Raw genomic sequence first — 21,861 nt, forward strand, 5'->3', positions numbered from 1 at the left:
TTGGTGACTGACTAAATACTTCTTTTCCCCACTGTATATGTTGTAAATATGACATGATAATATTTATTTTTGCAACATGCCATAACTTTTTTTATGACAAATAGTTTATTGAAACTTTTTTATTTTTACAAGAAATAACAGGGTCAGCAAACAACTGACCAAACAGTGATGAAATAAAAGAAAACATAATATAATATAACATCTCTTATCATGGATAAACATGCCATTACTTTATGACATAAGAAACCCCAACAAGTCACATCTTAAGGATTTCCCCCATCCTATGGAGATGTCAGGTATATTATAAGGGCATAATGTAGTAAAGGGTTTTAATACATCTAGATCACCAATTTTTAGCTGTAAATGCGTACATATAACAACATTATTAATACATCCCCTTCATATGTTTATATTGTAAGATTTCAAAAAGAGGCATGACCTACAGTCAGAGGGAGAAGATGATAGCAGAAGCCAGGCGTCAAGAATTTATTCGGGAGGACCAGATTAAGAAACTGAGCCAAGAACAGCAAATGGAAGTTTGCCTAAAAAGCGAGGAACGTGTGGAAAAAAAACGCTTTCTGAGGAGGCTGCAGGATGAAGAACAGGAAAAAAGGATTGAGGAAACTCTTCAGCAGGTAAGACATGTTAAAGGGGAACTATCAGCAGGTTAGACACCCTATTGTGCAGAAGACGCTGAGGATAAAGGTATGTCTCTTATCTTCCTCTTCTGCGATGTTCCGGTGCAGTTAGTCATTTGCTCCAAAGTCCAGTAAGACCGTTAGAAGCACTCCCCCGCCCCCCATAACGTTGATCCGCCCCCAGTCTATTTGGCTCTTTCTAATGATAACCAATGGAGAAGGCGAGCTGGATCGTTTATATGGGGACGGGACAGTTCTCCTAACTGTCTAAGCGGACCAAGGAGTAAACAACTAACTTCACCAGAATGGAATTGAAGATGAAGTTAAGAGACATATCTTCATCCTTGGCACCTCCTGCACAATAAAGGGCACAACAGTGGTTGCAAGACCACTGCCAAATTCTAAAACAAACATGCAGCAATGGTCAGTGCTGTGCTAGTTGCGACACCTATGCTTTTACTATGCTTTTAGGTACTGGAACGATGGTAGAAAAATGTCAGGGTTGAATATGTTGGTTCCTAGAGTGTTGCTTTAATATTATATGATTATAGTCATGATTCTATGACAGGGGCAGACACTTCACTAAATACCAACAGAATAAAGTTACTCTAGTTTACAATTGTGGTGGATTTCTGTGACCAAACATCAGCACAGTGCATCAAAAGAATCAATGAAAGCAGTTCATTGAAACTATATATTAAAGCCTTAAAGGAGAAGTCCGGTGAAAATGTTTATTAAAGTATTGTATTGCCCCCCAAAAGTTGTACAATTCACCAATATACACTTATTATGGGAAATGCACAAAAGTGCTTTTTTTCCCTGCACTTACTACTGCATCAAGGCTTCACTTCCTGGGTAACATGGTGATGTCACGACCCGACTCCCAGAGCTGTGTGGGCTGTGGCTGCTAGAGAGGATGATGGCAGAGGGATGCTCAGTGTCCCTCCAGTGCTCTGTGTCCCTCTGCCATCATACTCTCCAGGAGCCACAGCCCGCACAGCTCTGGGAGTTGGGTTGTGACATCACCATTTTAAGTAAAGCCTTGATGTAGTAGGAAGTGCAGGGAAAAAGGCACTTTATGTGCATTTCCCATAATAAGAGTATATTGGTGATTTGTATAACTTTTTTTTTTAATAAAAATTTTCACCAGACTTCTCCTTTAAAGATAATTGTGCCTGATGTAATGCAACAATACCAGGTGAGTGCATGTCACCTGGGAAATTATAGTTTCCATGGTTGATCATCCAGTCCACAACATACTGCACCTTGCATCTGTCTTTCTTCCTTTTATAGTGGAAAACATACATTGTACATAAAGAATGCTGATATATGACAGTTTACAGTAATATTGAGTAGGACTGATCCTGGGTTATACAATAGGTATATGTCCACATAATCAAGAGACAGTTCCACTCTTGTCCTGGGTATTGCTGCTTAGAGACACTGTCCATAGGGTTATGCTGCCCCATCTAAGGGTAGTATAAACTAATGACGGAGAAGCTGAAGGGAATGATGTAAGTAATTCACTGTTCTGTTCAGCATTTCCGTCACTGGTTTATGCTGCCTTTGTTTAAGGCAGCATAAACCTTGTAGCAGATTCCCTTTAAAATGCCTCTGTACCCACAATCTTTCCCCCCAAACCACTTGTACCTTCAGATAGCTGCTTTTAATCCAAGATCTGTCCTGGGGTCTGTTTGGCAGGTGATGCAGGTATTGTCCTAAAAAACAACTTTTAAACTTACAGCCCTGTGCCCAACGGCCGTGGCCTAGAGTGTCTATGCATTAGGCTGTCACAACCTCTCTGTCCCTCCTCCCTGCCCTCTTCACCATTAGGAATGCTCCAGGCAGGTATTCACCTATTCATCAGCTGTGTGAATACCGCACATGTGTTGGATTGTTACGGCACCTGTGCAGTGTTCACTGCAGAGGAATAGGAAAAATCCTGCCAGTGGCATTCCTAATGATGAGGAGGGTGGGGAGGAGGGACGGAGGGTTGGTGCAAGGTTAGGGCATAGACACTCTAGGCCACGCCAGTTTGGCACAGGGCTGCAAGTTTAAAAGTAGTTTTTTAGGACAATAACTGCATTACCTGCCGAACGGACCCCAGGACAGATATTGGATTAAAAGCAGCTATAACAAGGTACAAGTGGTTTGGGGGGGGGGGGGGGGCAGATTGTGGGTACAGAGTCACTATAAGTCCAGTGAATAGGGACATACATATTAGGGAATACAGACATGGAGGAAATAAAGTTCCAAGATGGTTAATGGAGCCGTTTTGTAAACCCTTCAGTCAAATATTATATTAAAAGCTTTCTATTAGTGTATAGTCACTTAACTCTTGGTAAAATGTAGGCTGAAGAAGCCAAACGTCTTAAAGAGTTACAGCTAGAACAAGAGGAAAGAATGGCCCAGGAACTGGCAAGAATAAAACATGAACAACTTAAAGATGAGAAAATGAGACAGCAAATACGAGAAAACAGGTAATGTGTTACATATGTCTGATAATACCTTGCCTAGTGCTAATATATTTTTAGCTCAATACTAATATGAATTCTTTGAACATAACATTGTAGACAATTTAACATTCCCTGACAGTAAGACACAAATAATGTAGGTGTTCCATCATCATGTGATTTACTCATACTAAAGGTCACCATACAAAAAAGTGCCAGAGATTTGTAATTTATTTTTATTTAAAAAATCTCAAGACTCTGGACAATTCCTGACATGGACAGAGGTGGCATCAGAGAGCACTGTGTCAGACTGGAGAGAATACACCACTTCTTGCAGGACATACAGCAGCTGATAAGTATGGGAAAACTTGAGAATTTTTTAAAGAAGTAAATTACAAACCTCTAGCACCAGTTGATTTGAGAGAAAAAAAATACTTGATGAAAAACCTTTAACAGTGGGTCAGACATTAGCTTGGTTCTGTTCAGATCAAAAAAAAAATCTTGCAGCTTTCAGATTTTGGGTGCCAGCAGACTCTCTAGAATACACTGGTGTAACCAAAATATCAAAAAGACTGGAGCACTCCAGGGAATAAAACCTGTAGTTTATTCACCCACATACTATCAGTGTTTGAGTGTGCAAGAGCTGGACATTGACATTTTTTGTCTGGCATTTGATAATTCAAAAACTGGTAGATATGAACGCAAACTAAACTGCAATTCCACAAGTGGTGGCACATTGGATGGTTGGCCTAAATCATTGAGCATGGCTGGCTTTTATATAATGTGTACTGACAGCATTCCAAAAACTAAAGGTGGCTACAGACATCAAATAGAAGTGGGTTGATGGTTAAACAACCATGGAGTAAACAAGGACGATTTTAACATAAACATTTAAATCCATATTGACCATTACAATCCATCACATTGGTCATACATGTGCCAATCTGGATGTTTCTAGGAATCTCTTTGGATCATTCACTGACCATCCCTTTAAAATGTCAAGCACAGTATTTCATTGGTTGGCTAAAGAGATTAATTATTGTTAAATTCACTTAATGAACACTTTTGAGGTTTTATCATAATCTATTCTTTGTATGGGGCTGGGTTTTAAGCATGCTCTGTGATCTATACTACAGGGAATGGTGTTTCTCCGAAAATAAGACATCCTCTGAAAATAAGGCATAGTACATGATTTACAGGATAGCTTAAAATAAGGCATTCCCCCCAAAAGTAAGACCCCCCGCAACACCACTAAAGAGGGGGAGTGGGGAGGTGGTTGGTTTTGTCTGGTTATGTTGTTTTGTGATGACAACTACTATACAGTATATAATAAATATTTTAAATTTTTGTTCAACAATAAGTGTTGATTCTTCTTCATGGAAAAATAAAACATCCCCTGAAAATAAGACACAGTGCATCTTTGGGAGCAAAATAAATTTAAGACACTGTCTTATTTTTGGAAAAATACGGTATATACTTGTTTTACCTTAGATTGTCAGTCAAAATCAGTGTCAATTCTGCTTGCTATAAGCCCCCGATTGGATTTTCTTGACTCTGTTTACACAAAGTAATTTCTGCATGGAAATATCTGACGCAGATAGTTCTACCTAAAGAGTTGATATGTTAATTCTTGAGACAGAATTTTCTAACGGAAATCCACAGGAGTCAACAGGAGTGTGTAATTTTGCTCCAAAATCGACTTCAGGCTGGTTAAAAAGTTCAGATAAAACAAAATGTTGTATTGCAGTACTGGATCCCTGTTGTCTTGATATTTTCTGATTTTTGTTTTTTCCTCACAGTCTTGAGCTGAGAGAATTGGAGCAAAAACTGAAGTCTGCCTACCTAACACGGGAGAGGGCTGCACAGGTTGCTGAAAAAGAGCTCCTTAATTATGAGAAAATGGTAAGGTTCTTTCCTTGCTGCAGATCTATACAAAGGCGTACAAGAATATGACCTGGGCACTACTGTCTTCATGGAACTAACACATCAGGGGAGGTCTATCAAGAGTGTGATAAGATGTATAACTACAGGAGCAGTTTCCTGAAGGAGCAGTTCTTCTTATAGCTATTCATTAGAGAATTGCCTTTTGGTTTATTCTCAGACCTTATGTATTTGTTTTGTCTGCACATGTATGGTGCATACAACAGTCAGCATATCTTATATTAGAATCTCTTCTTTATGGACTGGAAAATTCTTTATAGTTGTCAGTAGCACTGAAGCTTTGGTGGGAAGGTTAACCCCTTAGTGACCGCCGCACACATATTCACGGCGGCCACTAATGGGCTTTATTCCGATGCGTACGCCTTTTAATGGCGGGCGCATCGGAATAAATTACCGCCCGGCGGCGGCAGCAGAGCGGTTGATCAGCGGTCAGTGTGACCGCTGACACCCTCCTCTAACTGCCCGGAGCGGAGGATTCTCTGCTCCGGGCAGTTTAACCCGTTAAATGCCGCTGTCAAACCATGACAGCGGCATCTAACGGGTCCTGGTGGATCCTGGTCGCAATGTCCCACGGCGCCGTCCGGTCCTCCGATGTCTCCATGGTGATCCTGGGGTCCTAATGAAGGTCCCCGGGGTCACCATCAAGATGCCTCATGCTGACGGACGGCTGTGGCTATTGCCTGTCAGCATGAGGCATGATACAATACATTGCAGTACATCAGGTACTGCAATGTATTGTATCAGTGATCTAAGTATTTTACACTAGTGTACAGTAATGTACACTAGTGTAAAAGTGAAAAAAAGTGTGCACCAAACACAACACAGCCCCCCCCCCCAATAATAAAGATGCATTACATTCCCCATACACTATAAAACATTACATAAAAGTGATCAAAAACACAAATCCTATACATATTTGGTATCATTACGTCCGTAACGACCCAATCTATAAAACTATATCAATAATTACACCGCACGACACACGCTGTAAAAAACAAAAACACTACCAGAATAGCTGTATTTTATCAATCTGCTTTAGAAAATATGTTATAAAAGAGATCAAAAAGTCATATACATATAAAACTTGGTATCAATAGAAACTACAGATCTTCCCGCAAAAAATAAGCCCAAAACCAGCTCTGTCGCGCAAAAGATAAGAACACTATGGATCTTGCAATGTGGCAACAGTTTTTGTGGGTTTTTGCTAGAAAGATAGTTTCTATTGCGCCAAAGCGGTAATAGTTAAAAAAACCTACACAAATGTGGTATCGCCGTAATCGTAGCGACCCAGAGAATACATGTATATTATGTTATAAGTGACCGCCGATACGGATTTTTACAGCGATAACTAATGGGCTCTATTCTGCTGCCATCAGCTCTTTATGGCGATGGCGCAGAATAGTGCAGCGGCGCCAGTAATGTACGCAGCCACCTCCTCTCAGCTATCGGAGGTAGCTGAGGGGTTGGGGTAGAATGTGGGGTCAGTCCCGGCCAGCCACTCACCGGCGATCGCCGTTATTACCAGTATAACGGCGGCCACCGGTAACGGGCATTGCCAGCGCAGCTGGACGCTTTCATCTCTTCTCACAGTGAATCCACAGTGAGAGGAGATGAAAACATGTCCCCCCCTGTCCCCAGAATTAACCCTAGTGACCTGGTCACTGACCCTCCCCTCACTGGGCGGCCATCTGATCCTAGATGGCCGCCGCCATCACTGTGAACAGACTCTGTTCACAGTGATGGATTCCTAAAAATGATCAAAGCTCCATTCTCTCCACCACCGGAGGTGGCAGAGAGCATGGGGCAATGATCGGGGACCACCCGGTGTGGTCCCAGTACAAGCGATCAGCGGTATATACTATATACCACTGATCGCTTGTTCCAAATGGTGCCGGCACTTTTTTACCCCTGTCACCAAAGTCAAAAGCCGCCCCGGATTAGCTGTAACGACTCCAGATTACTGTAACCACCCCAGATTGCCCATCACCTCCCCAGTTTGCCTGTAACCACCCAGATTGCCCGTAACCACCACAGATTGCCCGTAACCATTGCAGACAGCCCGTCGCCACCCCAGATTGCCGGTTGCCACCCCAGATCACTAGTGAACACCACCAGATTGCCCGTCACCACCCCAGATAGCCAGTGAACACCACCAGATTTCATGTCACCACCCCAGACAGCCAGTGAACACTCCCAGATAGCCAGTAAACACCCACAGATTGCCCGTAAAGACCCCAGATTGCCCGTAACCTACCCAGATTGGCTCAGACTGCTCGTAACCAGATAGCCAGTAAACACCCCGAGATTGTCCATTACCACCCCAGATAGCCAGTAAACGCCCACATATTGCCTGGAACTAAAATGACACTCCTTCCCTTCTGAGCCCTCCCCTGTTCTTCGTGAAATTGAGAAATTTCAAACTAAACAAACATGTTATTGGAAAAATTTATTTTTTTCATTTTTACAGTTTAGTTTTGAATACTTTCCTCCAATACCTATGGGGTCAAAATGGTAACCACACCCCAAGATGTATGAGGGGTGTACTTTCCAAAATGGGGTGACTTTTGGGGGGGGGGTTCTATTCTGCGGACACTACAGGGGCACTGCAAACGCACCTGGCGCTCAGAAATTTCTTCAGCAAAATCATGCACTGAAAATGCTAATTGGAGCTCCCTTCCTTCTGAGGCCTGCTGTGTGCCCATACAGTGGTTTATGCCCACATATGGGGTATCGTTCTACTCAGGAGAACCTGCGTTACATATATTGGGGTGAGTTTCTCCCCTGTTCCTCGTGAAATTGAGAAATTTCAAACTAAACAAACATGTTATTGGAAAAATTCTATTTTTTTATTTTTGCCGTCTTCTTTTGAATACTTTCCTCCAATACCTGTGGGGTCAAAATGGTAACCACACCCCAAGATGTATGAGGGGTGTACTTTCCAAAATGGGGTGACTTTTGCGGGGGTTCTATTCTGCTGACACTACAGGGGAGCTGCAAACGCACCTGGCGCTCAGAAAATTCTTCAACAAAATCTGAACTGGAAATGCTAATTGTCGCTCCTTCCCTTCTGAGCCCCGCTGTGTGCCCATACAGTGGTTTACGCCCACATATGGGGTACCGTTGTACTCAGGAGAACCTGCGTTACAAAATTTGGGGTGCATTTTCTCTCCTGTTGCTTATGAAAATGAGATACTTTAATCTTAACAAATATATTACTGGAAAATTTCTATTTTCCATTTTTTTCCGGCCTAATTGTGAATACTTTCCTCCAGCCCCTGTAGGGTTAAAATGCTCATTATACCCCTAGATTAATTCTTTAAGGTGTCTAGTTGCCAAAATGGGGTCACTTATGGGGGTTTACAATATACAAGCCTCCTAAATCAACTTAAAAAAAGAACTGGTGCCTAAAAAAAATCAGTTTTGGAAATTTCTTGAAAATTTTATAATTTGCTGATACATTTCTAAGCCCCGTAACACCCTAAAAAAGTGAAATATGTTTACGAAATGAAGCCAGAATAAAGAGGACGTATTCATAATGTGACTTACTAACTAATTTTTGTCATGTGACTTTCTTTTTTTAGTAGCAAAGAATTTCAAAGTTCGTAAAGTGCAAATTTTTCATATTTTGATGTTTTTCACAAAAAAAAAAACACAAGACAGTGACCAAATTTTGCCACTGACATAAAGTGCCATATGTTAGGAAAAAACTATCTCAGAATCGCTAACATACATTAAAGCATCACTGAGCTATAAGCGCATAAAGTGAGACAGGTCAGATTTTGAAAAATGAGCCTGGTCATTAAGGCCCAAATAGGCTTGGTCCCTAAGGGGTTAAAGGTGTATTCCTATGTAAAAAAAATGTATATGTTGCTGGGGGGGAGGCTGGTAAAAATAAATAATATTTTTCTACCATTGTTTCCTGCAGCTTCTAGATCAGCAAATTCTGAGACATCTTGTTTTGGTAGAATGAGTTGGGGACTGGACTGGGAGTTGCAGGGGACCATTATAGTTGCGATTCATTTATTGTACTTTCTGATGCTTTTACAATTTCTAACTAGAAACAAGAGTCTGAAATGGCTCGCAAAATGAAGGAAGAACGTGAACGAGCTGCAGAAGAAGAGTTGGCCAAGGAGACAAGACGTTATCAGGAGAAATTGCGGTACCAGAATGAACTAGAAACACAACTGGAAGACAAAGAGAAGAAGAGACAGGAGGCTTATCAGGAATTCCTAAAGGAGAAGATCCTGGTTGACGAAATTGTGAGGAAGATTTATGAAGAAGATCAAACGTAAGCTTATTTTATCTCTCAGTAACATGTATATTGAGATGAAGTAATGTGCTGAAGAACCCTATAACTTATACTCTTTAAAATTGTTTAAGAATTTTTTTGGCTTGACTATTAAAAATCAGTCTGAGTGTGGGAAAATCTGTGGAGTACTGTAACTTCTGTATGGGATATTTTCCATGAGTGACTTCAGAAAAGATAAAACTGGCTATATATTTATTTGTAGTGCCTACCCAAGTCTCATAGCAAATGGCTGAATAATTACAGATGTAAAGCTGGAAAGGCTAATAAAGGCCTATTCGTAAAGCTAACCATACACATTTGATGGGATCCGCTCACTGTGTAATGGCTATGGGGCTTTGCTAACCCTCCGTCTATATCTACCGTTTTTAAAAACAGAGATTCAATAAGATGGATTTGTCTTTTTGTTCCTCTCAGAGAGAAGCAGGACCAACTATATGCACTTTATGATAAATATGAGATAAATAATTGTTACCCTATGCCTGTGGCTTCCTTCACAATAAATGATGATCACAGAGTGTATAATGACCATACGTTTATTCGATTTTTCGATGATTGCTATTGTTAATAATATCCTATCATCAGGGTAGATGTTAGCATTGAGTTGCCTGCTTTCCTGCATAGGAACGATTGACAAGTAACCAACAGATGGCAGCAACATACACACATATATATCCACCACATCTGATCATCAGCCTATCCTGCATTTAAAGTCCACATCTAGAGAACCTACACTTTAATGCAAACTTCCAAAGTCCCTGTTAAATTAGAGAAGCCATACTCCAAATATTACATGAGTAGTGACATGTGGCATAATTCATCATACAAAACGATATTTTCCTTGTCCTTAGATGTTTTTTTAGTTATTGCCCTTGAGGAAATACACTGAAGTGTTATGTTTTGTATGATTACTCTTTTTTTCAGAGAAAGGCAATTGAAGCTAGAAAAAATGAATGCCACAAGGAGATATATAGACGAATTTAAGGAGCAGCAGGACACCTGGAGAATAATGGAGAAGGAGAAGATGGAGGAAGAGAACAGAAGGATCTTGGCTTTTGCTAATATGCAGCAGAGGAGAGAGGAGGATCGCATGGCACAAGTTAGAGATCGGGAGGAGAAGAAAAAGGCTCTTCAAGATATGGTAATGGATCAACTCATTACTATACTATAGAAACTATAAATTTAATTATGGTAATTTAGAGGAAAGAAGTTCACAAAAACTCCTTATTTATAATATAAACTGGGCTTCTCCTTGCTGTCTTTTTTAAATGGGTTGTTTCATGCACAGAATTCCTGTCCATATGGCTGATTTGTTATGTCCTTTTGTTACAGTTTGTGTAGGGGAAATGACTGCGGCTTCCTCTGCCCAAATCAGTCAGCTGATCGCCCCAGGGGATGCATTCAGAAATAGGGGGTCTGTGATTAGACAACCACTTTAAAGCACTTGACATCTATGTTTTTTATCTTTCCTCAAACTTCAAAAAGTGTTGATGCAAAGCGTTGCAGCGTTGCAGCTATTTTAGTAAAATCTTAATAAAAATGCATTTAGAGGAATAGATAAATTACTGTATAACTGTTTTCTGTAGAAATAATCCATTATACCTTTTGATATCAGCTTTCAGAACATATCCACAGAGAACAGCAACAGAGAGAAGAGCTTGAGCAGATGCGTGAAGAGCTATACCTGGAAGAACAAGCCGAGGAGGCCAGACAACGGGAAATAGTAAGTGACAGGAAGTGTTTATTTCTCTCCATATTTATCACACGATTATTAATTCTCCGATATGAACAGTTACAGTGGTGATATTCCCAGAAGCTTAGAGTGTAAACCATGGCACACATGGATGAAAAAGGCTCTGAACTTATAAGGGCTACTGCATGCCACGATACCTAAAGGACTCCCTTATGAAGAATTTGATGGGAAAAATCTGTCATCATGCAGCAGTTTCCCCTTAGTATAGAAGGTGTACCTTCATTGTCAATGACACCTTGATAATAAAAAGTATTTCCTAGAAGAACTTCTGTAACCATGTGAATGGTTCCCTACATTAAACCACTAGATGACCCTAGCTGACCTGGCCAGTAGTTACATTGGGTAAATGGCAGCAATCACTGCTTCAGCAGAGCTGTTAAATATGCCCTGTAATATGTAATCAGTACAGGCATTAAACATTGTCATTGCTGCTACTCCTAAGTGACACGTGCTTTTTAATTTGCCTAATCAGGTTTAGAATCAATACCTACACAGAATGTATTTGGTTAAACATCATTCTGATGCATTGATTTTTTTAAACAATAGGTTGTAGTAGCAATCTGTTACATTTAAAGAATTTGACTGGTTAACAACCAGGTTGAGATTTTTGAGATTAGTGAGGCCTAATAGGGATTAAAGCATTTATTGTTCAGAGATGTTTGCCTTGAGGGAGGTAATGCCGACAGTAAGAGGATAGTTCAGCTGCTGCTCTCATGCCTAGTAACAAGACAGTATCCTGTTTACCTTCTAACTCCTCCATGTAGCTATATACCATCTCCTCTACTGTATCATCACAGGCAATTTATTCAGTTGTATGAAGATGTGCATTCAAAACAATTCTTTTTATACACCAATTTTTAGTTTTGATCTTTTAAATTAAAAAGGTATAAAAAATAGAAAATAAGAATTGCAAGCTGTGCAACATACTGTGCTCTATGCACTTCTCACCAAGCCAGTCTGAGAATGTCAAACTTAAGAGGCCAAGGCTGATAGATGTGTACCCTTAAAGGAGAAGTCCGGCGAAAATTTTTATTAAAGTATTGTACTGCCCCCAAAAAATTATACAAATCACCAATATACACTTAATACGGGAAATGATTATAAAGTGCTTTTTTTTCCCTGCACTTACTACTGCATCAAGGCTCCACTTCCTGGATAACATGGTGATGTCACGACCCGACTCCCTGAGCTGTGCGGACTGTGGCTGCTGGATGATGGCAGAGGGATGCTCAGTGTCCCTCCAGTGCCCTGTGTCCCTCAGTGTCCCCTCTACTATCATCCTCTCCAACAGCCACAGCCCGCACAGCTCTGGGAGTCGGGTCGTGACATCACCATGTTATCCAGGAAGTGAAGCCTTGATGCAGTAGTAAGTGCAGGAGAAAAAAGCACTTTATGGGCATTTCCCATAATAAGAGTTTTGGGGGGCAATACAATACTTAAATAAAAAATTTTGTCGGACAACTCCTTTAAAGGGATTATATGGATTTGAAAAACATTGCTTCTTTCTTTCAGAAACAGTGCCACTCTTGTGCGCCTTAAAAATCTCTAAAAAAAACGACACACCTGTCATTTTGTGCCTTCACACCAAAAAAACCTGATAGCCAGACAATCTTAGTAAATCAGGGCCTGTATGTCCAAAAAGAGTTGTCTGAAACTAAACAACTTGTTTCATATTAGTCCCACCAGACCTCTAAAAACCCACCCTGAAATACTACCCAGTGAAGCCATGTTATTAATGTTTCAGCTGAGTGAGGGAACAATGGACTCATTCTCATGAAATGTAAATTATAGTAGCCTATAAGGATAATTGACCCCATTTATCAAAGCTGGCCCATTGCAACCAACTGCTTTAGAAACATGACAGCTGCTCTGTGAATACTTGCTAAGAGATACAAGGCCAGTTTTTTGTTTTTTAGGCAGCATTTCCCAATTGTTGGAAAGTTGGATGTTTTTGATGCAGTTTTATTTTACACAAAACCAGTAACAGGAAATATAGTGACTTATTCTTTTTCTGCTTTGACTCAAAGGACTGCATCCAAAACTGCACCTAAATTATTTTGGCTTGGAATTCCTTGAGCTCCAGCTGACACCTTCTGCACTAAAGGGGGAGATTTATCAAGATGAGCCACAGGCGTACATCACGGAAAAGAGGCAGATTTGCCCCTTTTCCGTGGTGTATGCCAGCTGTTTTCCCCACTTGCCTGATGGGCGTATAGGGGGGTGAGGAGGGGGCATGGCCTTCTCCTGTGCCAGATTTATCTTGATTTATGCTTGCTCGCAGGTGTAAATCATGATACAAATTAGTAAGAGGCCTATACTGTGTTTACACGGAGCGATAATTCACCCGATCGTACGATTAACAATTTGTTGAAATAACGATTTGTTCTTTATAACGATCAGCGTGTTTAGACGGAACGATATATCGTATGGAAAAAACGTATTGCGATCGCTTAAGCCTATCTCACACATAGGTTAAATAGGTGAAAGACTGTTTACACGAAACAATCTGCAAATTTTTTGCCAACGACGATTTGAGAACATGTTCAAAGATCAAAATGAACGATTTCTCGCTCGTCGCTTGATCGTCCCTTATGTTTATATGGAACGAATATTGCTCAAATGCGATCGTTATCATGCAAATTCGAACATAAATCGTTCCATGTAAACGCAGCATAACATCTCTTAGTAAATCCGGATGGGAAGAGGGGGGCTGGGCTATATTTAAGACTGGTATACTTGTACGCCATTCTTGATAAATGTCCTGCTAAGTCTCTACACAAATAGATAGCAGATGAAAACATATCACTTTAACAGACAGCTAACATTTTTAAATTTGTTTAAGGATTTATTTTTCAAAGAACTAATTTAAGTTTTTGACAGTCCTGAACCCTGTTTACTGGATATATTCACCTATCAATATTATTTTCTTTATTTCTTTAGGCAGAGATGGAGAAGAAAATTCGTCAGCGGCTTGAATTGCAGCGTACTTTTGAAGAACAAATGGCTTTTAAGCAAATTGTTCAACAAGCTGCTAAAGAGGAAGAAGAAGCTTTCAGGCAAGCCATGCTTGCAAAGTTTGCAGAGGATGATAGGATTGAGCAGATGAACGCTCAGAAGAGGAGGATGAAGCAGCTTGAGCACAAGAGAGCAGTGGAAAAACTACTGGAGGATCGACGCAAACAGTTTATTGCTGATAAAGTGAGAAATTACATATTTGATTTTATACTGCGTATTAGAACAGTGCATATACTGTTACTCTTTGTTATAAGAATGATGGGCCTCATTTATACAGATTGCTCATAGTAACCAGTTACAGAACCACTTTGATTTTCCCAGAGTTGGTACAGAAATTAAAGCTGAGCTTTAGTTGGTTGCTATAGGCAAAACAGTTTTATTTTCCATACTCCTCGCAACTTTAGGTGCACTTGGGTAAGGCATGATCAATGCATTCAGAAGTGCTTGCACCTCTTAATAAATTTGGCACATTTCATTTTCAAGTTCCATTTAGAACTTTTTACATAGACTGATTATCATTAAGAGCTTTCCTAGGAACATTTATTCGCCCGATAATCAGCCCATGTAAAAGGGTCAGCAATCAGCCGATGAGCAAGTGAGCCAATAAAATCATTAGTTATTAGCCGCAAAATCTGTCTGAACAGAGGATGTGTGGCCGATAACAGTGCATTTAATGGCTTCGGCCCCTCGATTAATCGTGCTTTGTAAAGGCACTGCAAACCAGTGTTTGGGGCCACACATTGGGTTGTGTAAAAGGGCTCTTACTCTCAGTGCCACAAATCTATCTTCTCTAGCTCACAGATAGAGGAGTTTTCAAAGCTTGGAACACCGTTGCCAATTTTTGGCATTAGCAACATAAAAAGCAAAGTCACAAATGTTTGCACAAAACCCATTTTGTACAAAATGTGTAACTTTTGTTCACCGTTGGCATACAAAGATGATAATTCTCCCCCGCCCCACTAAATCCTTTCTCTTGGCTTGGATAATAAGTCAGTACATTTTCTAATATCAGTATGGACTACAGATGGAAAAAAAAACTAATATATAATGTAAACAGCTTGTACTAACAGTTTTAATTGTTTGTAGGAACGTGAGCTCCAAGAAAGACTGGAGGAGGAGAAAAGAGAAGCCTTTCGCAGAGCTATCATTGAAGAAGAGAGACAGAAACTTCTTAAGCAACATGCCTCACAGTTACTGGGCTATCTCCCAAAAGTGAGTCTTTGTCATCTCGTACCATAAGTATCATAACTACATTACAGGTCTTTACAGGTCTATGGAGCCGACGGAAAGGCGCGCGGCCGTGCGGGCGGACATACTGTGGAATTCCGCTGAGTTTATCCGCGAGAATTCCGTAGTGTGGACCCACCCAAAGAAACATAATGAAAAAGACAGAGCAAGCAGTAAAACAATAAGGCACATTAATTCAGTTACACCAGTTACCATATAGAAAAATAGCACAGGCTATGTTGGGTACAACTTGGCCTAATTCAGTAACTTCCCTTAGTCAACATAACTTTTCTTGAAAAATACAACAAATGCTGAATTGTAACTAGTAGTGGCATACTGCTAGGCAGGAGAAGTTTCTTGCTGATCCTGAATTACTGGTAAAAGCTTGTGATTGCGAAAGCCTTTCTGTTATTTTTATAAACAGTAGAAGAGCTAAACCAATAAAAACCAGCAAAATAACAGTGTGGAGAAGACTTTATAACTGCACTACAATGTTCAATTTGTGTGGGGACAACATGCATACATGTATATTGTCACAGTTGTGCACATAGATGTGTTAACCTGCTTTGGGAAGAAGCATTGCATTGTCTGTATTTAACCTTTTGAATTATGTTGCTGTTTTAATATTCTTTAACCTTTTTGTGAATTTCAGGGTATATTTAAAAATGAAGAAGACCTCAGTATGTTTGATGAGGAGTTTCAGAAAACTTTTCAGAAACGTCGTGCAGACCCATTCTCAGACGGGGGCTGGGATTCCTAAATTACATCATTTACTGTTAAACCTTAAGGTGGCAGTGTGTCTCAGAAGCAGCCTAGTTACCTGGAAATATTTAATTTATGCATTTATTGTACTGGTATCACTTTGTTTCTCAAAGTCTCCAGAGTGACAGGTACACTTTAAAGGGCAACTATAATGTTTAGTGGACGGCAGGATACGCTATTAAAAAAAACCCTGCTGTTGTGTCCAGCCACAGTCCCATCCTGCTCCCGATGCATGCATGCACCAGATACAGATTCCTTCCAGCAGCACAGTTGATTGCATTGCAGTCAACTGTGCTGCTGGAGGGAACCCGTATCTGGCGTGTGCCTGCATCGGGAGAGGGGCGGAAGCTTTTTTTATAGTGTATCCTGATGCCCGCTAAACATTATAGTTGCCCTTTAATTATAATATATTTTAAAGCTGATCTGTCAATGTGTAAAAATGTTTGCTATTTCTTCAAAAAATAAAGTTCTAAGTAAAATGTTTTTCTCCATTACCTCTATAAAGAAAAAAAAATGTTCTTATAAAAAGAAACAAACAAGGTAGCTCAAGATTTTGATGAGGAATTCGGTGTAGTTGTCCATGTATCCTCCACATTAAAAATAGTTTTTTACTCCTGATATACATACACTACTCACCCGACTACTCAAGAGATTTTATTTACTGTATGGTTCTGCCACACTGGTAGCTGATAGAAATCCAAGAAGTGAAGAAAAATGGCCCTTGTGCCAATTCACATTGTCTCCTGCTCCTTCTACTCTCCCACCTTAGGAGACAAATCTTCCATGCCTCTGTCTCACATTGTGTGTGTTTGCTGAGTGCAAGCTGATGATGCAGACAGAGGGCAGGGCGTGATGGCACAAGAGGCTTTGCTGGATCCCCCAATCCCCTGAGTGATTCACCATCTCTGACCGGCCAGAAGCAGGTGCAGCAAGTAGAGATGAGCGAACTTTTCGGATTTCTGGTTCTGAGCACAGAGCGAGTAGACAGCGGGAATCCGACATCGATCGTTCTGGTTCTCACGAGCCAGAAATCCGAAAAGTCCGCTCATCTCTAGCAGCAAGGAATGTGGACTGTGATGAACAGCTGAGGGAAAGCATTGCATTCTGGAACCAGTACTGCATTCTGGGAACTGCTCAACCAGGAAGTACAGAAACACAATACAGAACAAAACCCCCCAAACCAAATGGATTTTTGGTGACTTCAAAACTGGGATAGATAGGTAAGTAATGTGTTATGCTTTTGCAGAAGTTTTATTTTTTTATTTTTTTTATCCTCTACCTAGAGTTCCCCTCTAATCGTATATTTCGGTCCAATTCTAAATGGTATCTCAGACAGCACAGCAGTGCTTCTTAAAGTGTTAAGCATGCTTCACTAAATAGAGAAGTCTCCCTTTTAAAAAGAAAGTTTTATAATCCTCTTTATATGGCAGATCCCAATTCGGTTATATTGCAAGCATCAGCGCTGCCCAGAGGTCCACTGTATGTTGCCGTTGGCACCACCCTCCCCCACCCCTCCTTTCTGCTCCTCCTCTTCACATGTGGGCTTGTGAATTGCAGTACAATACAGTCAGCTCTGTATCCCCCATGCTTCTGCTGCATTTCCTCTATTGTAGCATACCATTGTCTCCTGCCATCAAAGCAGCACCAGGTGGGGACAGAGACAGGTAATGCAGCACCTGCTGCTTTCGCTTCTTTTCTGATCTTTTGCCTTGGCAATGCTCAGCACAAGGCAACATTCTGTAAACACACCCCACTCTCCTTAAAAGACAACTTGGCGGGACCTGAAAGAAAAAAAAAAACAAGACACACACATACTTCATACTCACCATACCTCCTGAACAATGGATGTTTCTGTAATTTCATAAGGGGCTTGCCACCATAAAGCATGTTTCTGTAAATAATACTAACCATGCCAGTCAGATATACCACTGCAGTCCTGTTCTTTATGAATATGCAGCTGTGCCCCCTGCCAATGCTACATTTGTGGCACTGTGCCTGCACTCCTAGCTTGAGTGCAGTGTATTGCTATGGAGCAGGATGGAGGAGCCGGTAGGTGACAGGTGGGAGTGGAGCTGCAACATTTATAAAGAACAGGGCTGCAGCAGGATATGTGACTTGCTGTCATGGTTATTATTTAAAGGGGAACTCCAGGTAGAGGTAAAAAAAAAAAAACTAGCTGCAGAAGCATATAGCATTGCTTACCTGTCTAACCCAGTTTTGAAACTACCAAAAATCAATTTGCTTTGGGGGTCTTTGTTCTGTATTGTGTTTCTGTACTTCCTGGTTGAGCAGTTGTACACAGTACTACAGTTTCTAGAATGCAATGCTTTCCCTCAGCAGTTTATAACAGCCCCCCACCCTTCCCATTTCCTGCCCACATCTAGGCTGTGTTCACACATTGCAGTTTCATTGTGTTACTGAATTAATTGCAGTACTTTATCATTTTATTGTGTTCCTCCCCACACAGCGCGTTACCTATAAGTGGAATAAAGTAAAGAACTTTTTGAATTTTTTTTTTTCATCTCTACGCACATATTATGATCAAGCATTATTTATCTTTGAGGTTGAGCCCCACAATAAGGAGTTTATCCGATATTATGTTACATGAGATATACTGTGTATGCCTAGTTCTTTGTCCAGGTGGGATCGGCAGTGCCGGCTCTGATCCTCTGTGCCGTTAACCATAATTTAATTGTGTTACTGCATGATTTTTTTGAAGGCGCTGCAGGACTGTAATGAAACTCTGGCATGTGTGAACATAGCCCTAATTTCACTTCAGACTTTTGCACAATCACTGAAGTTGCAGCAGCTGCTTCTGGCTGGTCAAAGATGGTGAATCACTCAGGGGATTGGAGGACCCAGTCACGCCTCCTGTGACATCACGCCCTGCCCCAGAGGTGGACTTATCACTTGTGCAGCCTGTTCAGCTGCACAGGGGCCCAGTCCAATAGAGGGCCCCACCAGGCTCAGACTCTAAAGTGTCAGCTCAGCATGGCACATGTCTGTAGTGGGCCACCCAGGCAGTATCAGCACCCGGGAAGTGCGGGCCCCCTGCTCCTGTAGGGCCAACTTAGTGACTGGATGCTGGATTGGACTGTGAAGAGGAGCAGCAGCAGCAGCTCTGACATTGAGTGATGGTCAGTGTGTCTGTCAGGTCACTGGAAGTGTAAGGTATAGGATGGACTGTGTAAGAGAAAGCAGAGAGCCCCCCACCCTCTGATGCTGTTGTTTGAGTTTGTGCTTTTTTGCCAAAAAAACTGTGCCCTCCTCCCCCTGCAGCATGGTTGTTTTTCTCTTTCATCTCCCCCCTAAGCAGCCACATACAGTACATGTATCCCACCTCTCAGACACTACAACTCCCAGCATTCCCTGATAGCTTCATAAGGGTAAAACAGTGAGATCTGTGGGGTTCTTTATTTGGTTGCCCCCCATGATCAGTTCTATTGGTTGGCCACCTGTACCCCAGTCCCACACTGGGGCCTGCACAGACTACAGTACAGTCCTTTAGTGGACCCTGGCATCTGTGCTGTAGGGCCCTCCCGAGAAACCAGGACACGTACCAGATACCCAGGCATGCATATGTGTGTGCCTTTAAGGCAGAAAGGTGGAGAAACTAATAGGTTACTGGGGCCCAAACACATTTTTTGCACAGGGGCCCTCTGCAGTCTGTGTCCGCCTCTGCCCTGCCCCCTGTTTGCATCATCAGCCTGTGCTAAGCAAACACACACACCGTGAGACAGAGGCATGGAATTTTTGACTCCTAAGGTGGGAGAGCAGTGGGAGCAGGAGACAATGTGGATTGGCACAGGGGCCATTTTTCTTCACTTCCTGGATTTCCATTCCAGCTACCAGTGTGGAAGAACCGCACAGACATGGTAATACATTATGTAGACACATCTATGTAACTTATAATAGAAAAACGTTTTCCTTATGTGGAGTTCCCCCTTTAATTCTACAATTCATATCATGCCTCTGCATCCAAAGCTTTGATGATGGGAATTTTAGTTCTTAAGAAGCTGGAAGGCTGCAAATTTCCTCTCCTATTTTATGGAAATAAAAAACAGGTTTGTTGGATTTCCACTCTCAAACCCTTATTGTTCTTAGGGAAAGAAACTCCTTTTTTCCCTTATTCAAGCAGAGAAAGCATTATTTTATTATACACAGACAACACTGGTAGTTGAATCTGTGAGCCTTAGGGCGGGTTCACACTACGGAATTCTCGCGGCTGTCCGCCCGCACGGGCACGCGCTTTTCCGCCGGCTCCATAGACACCATTCTATGGGCCGGCGTATTCCGCGATCCGCTAAAAGAAGTGACATGACACTTCTTTCAGCGTATAGTGGAATACGCCGGCCCATAGAATGGTGTCTATGGGGCCGGCGGAAAGGCGCCCAGATGTGCGGGCGGACAGCTGACAGAATTCTGCGGACATTGTCCGCGAGAATTCTGTAGTGTGAACCCGCCCTTATAAAAGACACATGGAACAGGTGATAGTAACATGTTTTAATTAGTAGCAACAATATTACCAGTAGACAAAAAAATATCAGACTTATTTTGGGACATTTACCATCACTGTGCCCAGTGGCGTAGCTACCATAGAGGCAGGGAAGGCGGTTGCTATGGGGCCCGTGGAGGGAGGGGCCCAGGGAAGATAAGAGCCTCCTGTGTCCTTTTGCTTAACGCCTTATTTACTACAGTGTGTAAATGACCCAGTGTTCTCTAACATGCTGCAACACAAAAAAGGGTTAATATAGAAGACAATTAGCTCTCTGCCTGACTACTCTGATAACCTCTGACCTCTGAGTTCCTGCAGAGGTCAGGGGTTATCAGAGCTAATTGTTTTCTGTATTAACCCTTTTTTTGTGTTGCAGCATGTAAGAGAACGCTGGGTCACTTACACACCAGTAAATAAAGGGTTAAGCAAAAGGTAGTCTGCTCCTGCACCTATGTATATAACCATAGGATTCTGCCTTTGGCCACATCACCGAGTATGTATGTATGTATATATAAATATATAGGCTATGTTCACACTACGTATATTTCAGTCAGTATTGCAAGCAAAACCAGGAGTGGATTAAAAACACAGAAAGGATCTGTTCACACAATGTTGAAATTGAGTGGATGGCCGCCATTTAATGGCAAATATTTGCTGTTATTTTAGAACAACGGCTGTTATATTGAAATAATGGCAGTTATTTACCGTTATATGGCGGCCATCCACTCAATTTCAACATTGTGTGGACAGAGCCTTTCTGTGTTTTTAATCCACTCCTGGTTTTGGTTGCAATACTGACTGAAATATATATATATATATATATATATACTGACTGAAATATACGTAGTGTGAACGCAGCCATATACATATATAATTAGTGTGTAGGGGAGGGGGGGCCCCATACAGTTTTTTGCTATGGGGCCCCATGAATCATAGCTACGCCCCTGACTGTGCCTGTCAAAAACATGCAAATAATGGCAATTTTTTTTCCAAAGCATCTACTTTGCACAAAAATCTGCAATTTTTAAGTATTCGACAGGAGCAGTCCTGTTCACCTAAAGGGTGGGCAGAGGGGCACAGCCTCCTCCTGCGCCTGATTTAACATGATTTACGCCTGTTAGCAGGTATAGATTTTTGCACTTGTCTCAGTCTGGCCAGATTTACTAAGATGCACAATAGTATAAACTCCTGCTCTGCACCAATATTTGTATAGGGTAATACTTTATATACCTGGGCATACAGTTAATCAGGTTTCATTATTACCATTTACA

At 41.4% G+C, this 21,861-nt stretch overlaps 1 protein-coding gene across 1 annotated transcript in view; it reads left to right on the forward strand.

Moving 5' to 3' along the window:
• MNS1 (meiosis specific nuclear structural 1) overlaps positions 1-16,552 on the forward strand; it is a 19,426-nt gene extending 2,874 nt beyond the window's left edge. The window contains exons 2-10 of the mRNA XM_069956568.1: positions 420-635; positions 2,991-3,118; positions 4,891-4,993; positions 9,091-9,320; positions 10,263-10,479; positions 10,954-11,061; positions 14,032-14,289; positions 15,193-15,318; positions 15,986-16,552. Coding sequence (XP_069812669.1) covers positions 420-635; positions 2,991-3,118; positions 4,891-4,993; positions 9,091-9,320; positions 10,263-10,479; positions 10,954-11,061; positions 14,032-14,289; positions 15,193-15,318; positions 15,986-16,093 — 1,494 coding nt within the window. The 3' untranslated portion in view covers positions 16,094-16,552. The remainder of the gene's footprint in view (positions 1-419; positions 636-2,990; positions 3,119-4,890; positions 4,994-9,090; positions 9,321-10,262; positions 10,480-10,953; positions 11,062-14,031; positions 14,290-15,192; positions 15,319-15,985) is intronic.
• Positions 16,553-21,861: the final 5,309 nt, after the last annotated feature.

Source organism: Dendropsophus ebraccatus, chromosome 1 (assembly GCF_027789765.1).
Source record: "Dendropsophus ebraccatus isolate aDenEbr1 chromosome 1, aDenEbr1.pat, whole genome shotgun sequence".
Lineage (NCBI taxonomy): Eukaryota > Metazoa > Chordata > Amphibia > Anura > Hylidae > Dendropsophus > Dendropsophus ebraccatus.